Source organism: Pantherophis guttatus, chromosome 1, assembly GCF_059756535.1.
Source record: "Pantherophis guttatus breed Tessera chromosome 1, ASM5975653v1, whole genome shotgun sequence".
Classification (NCBI taxonomy): domain Eukaryota; kingdom Metazoa; phylum Chordata; class Lepidosauria; order Squamata; family Colubridae; genus Pantherophis; species Pantherophis guttatus.
Window position 1 is genome coordinate 69,423,417 of NC_142063.1, and position 9,952 is coordinate 69,433,368.

The 9,952-nt window shown below is 37.5% G+C and overlaps 1 protein-coding gene across 1 annotated transcript in view; it reads right to left on the reverse strand.

Moving 5' to 3' along the window:
• Positions 1–8,754, reverse strand: part of SPTBN5 (spectrin beta, non-erythrocytic 5) — a 114,246-nt gene extending 105,492 nt beyond the window's left edge. Inside the window, exons 1-6 of the mRNA XM_087882182.1 lie at positions 8,677–8,754; positions 4,956–5,072; positions 4,396–4,563; positions 3,869–3,985; positions 2,694–2,851; positions 448–676 (exon numbers count right to left, since the gene is read on the reverse strand). Coding sequence (XP_087738308.1) covers positions 448–676; positions 2,694–2,851; positions 3,869–3,985; positions 4,396–4,563; positions 4,956–5,072; positions 8,677–8,754 — 867 coding nt within the window. The remainder of the gene's footprint in view (positions 1–447; positions 677–2,693; positions 2,852–3,868; positions 3,986–4,395; positions 4,564–4,955; positions 5,073–8,676) is intronic.
• Between the last annotated feature and the right edge of the window lie 1,198 nt (positions 8,755–9,952).

Here is a 9,952-nt window from a genome sequence, read left to right on the forward strand (position 1 = left end):
ATCTGTACTTCCTTAGACATTTTTTGACTATGGAAAACTATGTGTTCCATAGATAAAGATTGCAGAAAATATGACTTCAGTAACAGAGTGGTCAATGCCTGGAATGCACTACCTGACTCTGTGGTTTCTTCCCCAAACCCCCAAAACTTTAACCTTAAACTGTCTACTGTTGACCTCATTCCATTCCTAAGAGGTCTGTAAGGGGCGTGCATAAGTGCACCAGTGTGCCGACTGTCCCTGTCCTAATATTCTTTTTTACTTACTCTTTTCATGTATTCAAATTATGTTTAGACTTTTACCTGTTATCTTATATATGCTTGACAAATAAACTTATGATAATGATTATGATAAAGATGGAGTCCACGTTTTATTTGGGCCGCAGAAATTATTTACTTAACACATACCAGACATTAGGAATGCTAATTACCAAAACAGCAATACACTGACTTTAGCAAGCCTTTTCTGGACTGTCTGACCCTGCTTCTGCCTGGAAAAATAATGGTAGTAGAATGACACATAGGTCATGATGGATCTTTCATCTGGAAATGGCACTGCCACATCTTCAGCATCCAACAACTTTAAGATGCCCAGGTGCTTCTCCGCCACGGTGAAGGAATTATTTAGATTAATTATGGGCTGGTCATGCCGCAGGGAACTGTATTGTATAAGATCAGGCCTGAAAAGATGAAAAATAAAAACAAGTAAATGAAGGAGATTATGTTTTAAAAAATGCAAGGAAGCGGACATATGCATTTTTCCCTTAGGATTTTTAGAAATTTGCTAGAGTTTTAATAGGCTATTGATAGGGGTGTCAGAGGCAATGTAATACAATATTTATGGACGAAAAGCTTAATGTATCTTTCTTCTCTGACTGGATTAGGTACTTTAAAATAAGGATACATAGCATCAGCATATAATTACAATTTATAGAATCAAGAGAATGTAAATTTGGGGATGTCCGTGTGATTGTAATAGATTTATGACCTAAAGTAACTTTTCCAATAGCTGATAAAGAGTTTCACAACTTACTGGAGTGCCATCCCCTCCCTGTTAATCTTATTAAATTCCCCTCAGAATCTGTAAAGTATATAGATCTACTTTACAGAACATAGAAACAGTTTGTTGAATGACATGGAGTAATGCATGTCATTTTCTACATCTGACTTTAAAGAGATAGGATGCAACAATTTGAAATAATTTGTGAGCAAACTATATATTTGTATTCATCTTTAAAGAAATTATAGTTCAACATTTATGCAACCTTCTATATGTGCAGGAGTAAAATATTGTTTCTTACATATTTCAGCATATTTGGAGATGTCCATAAGGGTGAAAAAGCAATAGAAAAATAAGATTTAACTTGCTTTCTAGAAGACATGGATATGCTGTGATTTGTATCTTCTAAAGTAGCATTTTTAAGTTTCCATTCTAGTATTTTTTTCTGAGCACAGAAAGAAAATACCTCTCTTGTTTAAAATGGACATTCAGCATGTATTCATGATTCTTTTTCACCATAATGGCCAGCCATTGACAAAAACCATAAGTAGGACCCTGACTCTTGTGGCTCTCCAATGACTCATCTCAAAGGCATGCTTCCTTGGATCTTGAAGACCAATTGTAGCAATTGTAGCAATTGTTAGCTTATTCTCTAAGACAGTATTCAATTTCTTATCTTGTTATAACTTGCTCTAACAGGTATCATAATTCAGCAATAAATACGAAATGCTTCCTATATCTGCCCTGAACTTCTGGCTGTTCATGTGTTCTGTCCCCCTTCCTCACACAGGCAAACGTAATACCAAGCACACCTGCCAATATTTTATTAGGTAAACAGATTAGAATTCTTGGCAGACCAAGGTTTTGGCAGCAAACTGCCGAATGCCTGCCAAGACCGTTTTCACTCCCATAAAGCAGAAGAGGACTTATCTTCAGTCCGTTCCAGGAGGAACAAATTATCCACGAGACAAGAGTTTAGTCAATGTTCAGTCCAAAATATATCCAAGCCGAATTTCAGATATCACGATGTGACTTTCAGGGTTTAACTTTGTCTGTCACAAAGCCTGAAGAGCAATCCCATCCTTTTATTCCTGGTGGGGTGTGGCTCCATGACTCAGATCAATCTCTGGCCCTCCCACACCTCTTTCATTGCTGCGCACGCTTCTCACTCCGACGCTGCCTGGGATCAAGCCAGGATTCATCCACTCCCTATCAATTGGTCCTCCGATATGTCTTCCTCCTGGCACATCCCAGGCTGTTCCTCCTGGCCTTCGGATGGAACCTGAGGCATCGCCAGAAAAGAGGGTCCTGGAGAGGGAGGCCTTGTCAATTCCTCCCCATCACCTTCTGAGTCTGTCCTCTGTTAGGACAGGCTCAGCAGTCGGGGTCACAACATCATGTTTATAGGGTGATTATGGATTTTAATATTACAGAATATACCGTATATAGTATATTGTATAATAGAATACAATTATTTAGAATAATGGATTCTAATAGTATACAAGAGAGACAGAGACAACAAAAATAAAGTTGTCCTATCCACATTCACCCTACCACTCAAAGTTTGCTAAAGTTTGCTAAAGTTTCATTATGTTCCTTCTGGATGAAAATCTTTTTCTGTTATCCTTCCTTTTTCAATTATACAGAAATAATATAACAGAACACTTAGGAAAGATTGAACTCATACTTTTCCTTACCTGTGAGCATGAATGAGGGCATTGAAAGCTAGCCCATCATTCCAGCTTTTGGAAAAGTCTTTCACATTGACATTAGAATAGCTGGCTGTCTTACGTTGACACCAAACCAGTAGAGCTTCATTGGAAGAAAGAGCATCAACTCTGGATCCAAATTCATCCTAGAAAGCCAACAAGGCAAGAGCATTCATAGGATAATCTAAATCTAAATCAGCAAAACTAAGACTCCCCAAAAAGCAAAACAAAGCATATCTATTATCATAACATTTTTCTTCTTAACTTATTTAACTTTATTATACAGTAATTTCATATTTATTCTCTAACCATTGATAAAATAAATCCCATATATTGTAATAATTAGATCCTTCCTTTCCTTTAATTGCAAGTGTTAATCTATTCATTTCTGCACATTGCAATATTTTCTTAATCACATTTTCATCTGCAGGATTCTCTTCATCTTTCCAATTCTGGGCAAATACAATTCTAGCCACAGTTATTACATGAATAAGCAAGTATACATTTTCTTTACTATAATTCCCACTGAAGTGGTACCTATTTATCTACTCTCATTTGCATGTTTTCAAATTGCTAGGTAGGCAGGAGCTGGAGCAAGAACTGGAACACATTCTGTCATGTGGTGATTGGGTCTTGAAGCTGGGCTGTTGACTTTCCAGCCAATAAGCCCAGCATGTTGAATCACTGAACCATCACACTGTCAGGACACATTTACCAGCAATTCCCATCCCCTTGCCTATGGCAACTTGGGAGCAGGTCAGGAAAACTTTGCGAGTTGGCACACACTTCTCTCCTATGATTAATAGTTAGCTGTAAATACAAAATTTAGTTGGTTTTTTTATGAATTTGCTCCACCTCTCTGAGAAGTCTCAAGAGTGACAGAATTTATCTCATTCTTAGATCACTTGATACAGATTTCAGTGATTATATTGATATAGATATGTAGAATATTAACTTAAACATTTCACCAATTTTGTATGAAGGCTCTGATCCTGGATCTATAGGAGAACAACATCACACAATTTCCTCCAGACAGTACAATCACCTCTATCCTTCTTTTCAGTCCTAAATGTTGCAACAAATTTTAGATTGTTGGAGAATTGTTAAGCTAACAGGTTAAATCAGAAAGAAAAAAGTGAGGATTTTTTAAATTACAATTTTACCTTGTCAAGACTGATCAATGAAATTTGAAATCTGAGGATAATTATCCACATTAATCCAAGGATGAGGGTCTGGTCTCCATCTACTATGTTTTCTGGTCCAATTAGCTTCACATGTACCTGCTGAATGCACGAGAGGCTCTTATCATTAGTTTGTTTACAACAGTCTCTGAGAATCCCCCCCCAAAAGGGGGGGTCAACCAATACATTTAGGAATAGGTCTTGGAAAATATGCAAAACATAGAGATAAACTTTTCTCCAGCTTTGCTATCCTTCTTACATGCTGACTATTTTGCATGGTTTTCAGCAATTGGACAAAGATATTGCATGCAATCAACTTATTTTCAGGAGTGACTATGTTTTTCACAGTGCTAGTAGGTATTTTCCCTCCCCATCATCAAAGTGGAGGTGGGAAATATTGAAAATCATCAGTTGATAGAACCATATCAGTTGACAATATGACTTTCCACCTTCCCATCCTAACCAAAACTTGATTAGTGCCTGCAATAACCCCAAATCTTATATCTCACCTTAGATTTGAGGAACTGAATGGCTTTGCTATTGTTCTCCAAAAAGTGAACTCTCATCTTGCCTTTGTTTGGCCTGGGTAGTTGTTCAGAAGACAGTAGTTCCAAAAGATGCAGAAGATAAATACCATCTTTCAGTTCAGTGTAGAGATCTAGAATCTTAATGTTTGCCTACAAAATTAAAGGATCACAAATAAAGCCAACAACAATAACATGATATTATGTTCTTAATTCTATTTTGCTTATGGAAATTGTGACATGAAGCTGATATTGGATTAGTGGTTATTCAACTGCTCAATAATAAGCAGGAGAGAGGCAATGCTCTTTTATCTTGACCTTACAGGCAAAAGCTATAGGGAAAAAGGCAGGCTCAGATACGCCATTATGAAGTTCTGTTTCTAAGACTTTTCTGCAGAGTTTGTTCTCACTGTTACAATTTTAAAAATAATGAATGAATCACAGATTAAGTTGATTGGTGAAATTAGGCAGAAGAATTTGTTAACCTCAACAAAAAAGTGTTTAAAGGGATCATCTACGAAGAACATTACAAGAAAGCTACCTACAGTGTGTTTGTAGAAAACATTATTCAGCCAGTTGGTAAATGTTTTTTTCTGCATGATCATACGTTGTGCTTGCAACTTCTTGAATTGTCCTTGTACATATTCTTCCTCCATGGTGACCTAAGAACAAGAATACTCCAACATGACTCCAACATCATCAGATGTCCCAATTTACTGCCAATTCCCCTGAGTTCTTGGCCTGATTCCTTTTCTTTACATCAAATTCATTGGCCATAGTATTCTTTTTTTCTGGATAAAAAGTATTGTTTCTTGTGAATAGGAAAGATAGACCTATCAACTAATACATGTCTACCAAAAGATCCTTTGCAGACACCTAGGTTGGCTAAAGATATTAAGGTCTTTAGGTTTTATTACTTAATAATTAAGTGATCTTTTAGTATAGATGTATTTTTTGGGGGTAGGAGTTATTATCACAAACACCCAAGGTTCTTGGGATTATATCAGGTAGTAAATTAAATGTCATCATGATAAACATGTACATTGGAAACACTTTAAATGGTACTAAATAAGACATCATCTAACCTATGGCAAACATTAAACGTAACATTTTAAACTTCTCATTTGAAAACAAAATAAATTGTAATAGCAAACATGTCTTCTTTTGATTCTCTTTATTTGTTTTACTTCATTACAAAGAACTCTGTGATCCATATGAAGACACCATCTCTGAACTATCATATTAACAACAAAAAATTCAGGAACAGATATGGTCTTGTATAGAAGTCCATGTGGCTGGGAATTATAGAATCTGGAATGCATAAATCAATTCTAAGCAATTTTGTGAGTAAGCAAAATACTGATATAGTTAATGTTTAATTTATTACTTTTTAAAAATAACATTGGTTGTTAGCAAAAGTTGATGGATTGACTGTTTGTGTGCTATCAAGATTTTGTCAACTCTTTGTGACTACACTGATACATGAATGAAGGCAAATATACGTATCCCAGGATAATGTTGTAGGATCCAATCTGTGTTGGTCACTGGGACCAGTCTTCTAAACTTTCGGACTCATGCTGGAGCCCATCCTCAGGGAACTTCTCTCTCACCAGAATCCTGCTACATTGATATATTTTCTCCATGATGACCTATCCCTAACCTGGCCTTTCGGATTTTCCAATGGTGCACTCATCGCCACTGCAACTGACTTCGTCCGTTTTGCTGCTGGTTGTCCTCTTCTCATCTTGGTAAATACAGAATAGACATAAAGATAGCAAATAAGCTATTTTTCAGCTTATGGACATCAAAACCAATGGAACAATCTCTGATCTAATTCCTGTTTTTAATTCTACCTAATTGCTTATAGTATGCTATTTAGCTTTGTACATCCTTTATGATTGCAAGATGTTTTCTCACAGATTTCATTCAGTTTGTATTCCCTGGAAATTTTGTTTTGTTTTATTTTATTTATTAATTAAATTTCTATGCCACCCATCTCCCCTACAAGGTGACTCTGGGCAGCTATAAGGTTAATAAGGTTCTCATATCTATGCTTCTGAATATAATCCAGTTTCTAATTCTTTTTCTCTAACATTACTCCCAACTTCAGCAAATGACTGCTTATTTTAATAAGATTGAAACACTCCAATTTAAATAGACTCTTCACTCATCTCTCATATAAATTCTTGCGTCTATTGAAGAAAATCCCCATTTTCTACTTCTCTTATAAAAAGCAAGGAATGACCTTTGATTTAAAATATAAGCATAAATTTAACAGTGCCAGGAAGAGCTACAGCACATAAAGTATTTGTTTCTTATTTATGTAGAAACAGAAAAATTCTGTACAATCTTCACTTACCTAATCTTGCCAAGATGTTCTTGTTAAATTCAGAAAGCAGTCATTCAAAGGAGAGCTTCTTCATTCCAAACCAGAGGCCTATTTGTGCACACACAATGAACTTTGAATGCTATGATAATAAGAAAGTATTTATAATCTCCGTGAACATCTGACCAGGAAAGAAAAGTTTATCAGAACATTGGGGGTAAAGGTTCTTGGCAAAAGGATTGTGCTAATGGCATATTCAAAGTCACTACTTCACATTCCTCAGAATCTGATATAAAACAATTTAAAGGTGCAAGGTTGCCATAGGAAAGAAAAAAGGGTACTTACATGCCACGTTGGTCCATGTGTCTGCACAAGGCTACATGTCTATGGAGATTCTCAGTCATCCAGGTCAAGGTGCTTTTTCTCAAGAGGCAGCTGGACTTTCTTGTTTTCCTTTGAAGACGTTTCGCTTCTCATCCAAGAAGCTGAAGAAGCTCTGCTTGTTCCCTCACCATTCATCCCAAAGTGCATTGCTAAATGTCTACGGAGATTCTCAGTCATCCAGGTCATGGTTGTCCAAAGGTGCTTTTTCAAGAGGCAGCTGGACTTTCTTGTTTTTCTTTGAAAACGTTTCTCTTCTCATTTTGGATGAGAAGCGAAACTTCTTCAAAGAAAAACAAGTCCCACTACCTCTTGAAAAAGCACCTTTGGTACAAGGCTACAGTTGGCAACAATCATTTAACTATATAGGAATAGAATAACCGAGTTGGAAGGGACTTTGGAGGCCTTCTAGTTCTACCCCCTGCTTGGGCAGGTAATCCTATATCATTTCAGAGAAATGAAAGAGATTTGTCCAATCTCTTCTTAAAAACTTCCAGTGTTGGAGCATTCACAACTTCTGGAAGCTATATATAAAATATCAATTAGAAAAATATAGTTTAATAAACTTTTTACAGTAACAAAGTGTTTCTGTGTGTAGGCATTTTATATATGTCTATAAATATGTTAAAAAAATATAAGTCTATAAGTATGTAAAATTTTTATTAAATGCATGACCACATTTCATTATAACTGTCCATCTGCAATCTACACCTATTAAACAACATGTTTTTCCTCTTTTTATTTTTTCCCTGTTTAATGAAACCCAAACAAAACAACAGCAGTATCTGATTTCCTAACAGTATTGTGGGAATTGCTTTAGGCAGTAGACTAATTCTGAATGCTCTTCCTCCTCAGGCCAACAAGAAAAAAATGTAATACCAGTACGTTGTGCAGTCTAGAGGTGTCCTTGAAAAGCTATAATGATGTCAAAATGATAACACGAGTCATGGTATCACTGAACAAATGAAATATTTCTGTAATCACATCATTCTATCTAGTACAACTATCTAGTTCGTCATTTTGATGATGATATCATGATGCATGGGACCTCTTTACCCCACTGTGGTTGCCCATAGAGTGGTATCTACTGTACTTGGATGCAGATATCCTCCCATATTGATGTCGACAGCAATTAAATTATACTGTATTTATACTGTTTGTTCTTGTAATGGCTCAGAGCAATTCTTCTTATTTCCTGAGTCTAGTTTTCACTGCTTACACAGAAGATTCTTGGGGATGAAGATGCTACATTGGCATTGATAGAATCCTAGATTTCAGCCTTTAGTTACTGAATCCAACCTCTTTTCACTGCTGTTTAATCCAAATTAAAACACCTCAGGTCCTCCATCTGAACAAATCCCATAAAAGAGCAATTCATCATTTTTCTATGTAAAGGGTTCTACTGTTCAATTAGTCCTCCTGATCAGAGGTCCCCCCCACCACATCTTTTTTAAAAGAATGTTTGACTAGAACCTGCCTTCCTGTAAAATAAATTATTGTACTGTTTCTTGCACTCTGAAATACTAGGAAACAGGCCTTGACATTCTCCTAATCTTTACCTTCAAGTGCTTATAAAAGCTTTCATATCCCTTCTGATTTTTCTCAAGGCTATGTAGATCCAGTTCCTTTGGGCTCATCTTGTCATCCAATTTTCTAGACTCCTGAGGTCAGCCACAATGTCTTTCATTGCATCTGTTCCAATTTCTCTGAATCTTTTCTTGTTGGTCAGAACTAGAGATGGGGTCTGACCCATGCAGAATAATATGGAACGATTACTTCCTGTGATAAGGAAACTATACTTTTTTCATGTAACCTAAACTTATATCTGCCCTCTCTGCAGCCACATCATACCATGCTCCTCAGTGCACACATACGCACACAGACCCAACGTAAAGGGAGAAGAGAAACACATACCTAAAGCTGCAATATTTATACACCCGCCTAGTTTGACTTTCATAGACATTGGGACATATAGGCAATGTATATGCATATGTATACTACTTGGTCAATACCTGGAAAAAAGTGCAATACACAAAGAAATAACATGTTATTTCATTACACAGAAGAAAATACCAATGTTTTCCCAAAAATAAGACTGGGCGGGGTGTGCCTCATACCAGCTTACCTCAGGGCCCCCGCAGCCAGGCCATCTAAGCCCTGACACCTGCCTCGCCTCATGGCCACAGCACCAGTGCGCCGCTTGGCTTCCTGCTCTGCTGCGGCCGTGAGCAAGCAGAAGTGGGCCGGCAGCCACGTGGGTGCCTGCTGCACATGGCTGCTGGTGCTGCCGCCGTGATGCAGGTGTCATGGCATGGATGACCTGGTTGCAGGGGCCCTGAGGGGCACCGACAGCTCCACCCCCCCCGCCCAGTCTTAATTTCAGGGAAACATGGGTGTATTCTTCTGTGTAATGAAATAACATGTTATTTCTTTCTGTATTGCACTTTTTTCCAGGTATTGACCAAGTTGTATACATAAGCATATACATTGCCTATATGTCCCAATGTCTATGAAAGTCAAACCAGGCGGGTATATAAATATTGCATCTTTTAAGTGTGTGTTTCTCTTCTCCCTTTATGCTGGGTTTGTGTGCGTATGTGTGCAGTGAGGAGCATGGTATGAAGCTCCACCAGCCCCCAGCCTCACCTTGTGGCTGTGGCACCGTGAGCAACCAGACGAAATGGGTGGGCAGCCGGCTGTGCAGGCTCTTATGAAGGACTTATTTGGGGGGGGGGAGGCCTTATATTAGTCATGCATTAGGTCTTATTTGTGGGATAGGTCTTATTTTCAGGGAAACAGGGTATAGACATGGCCTTTGGGCAATATGAAATAACT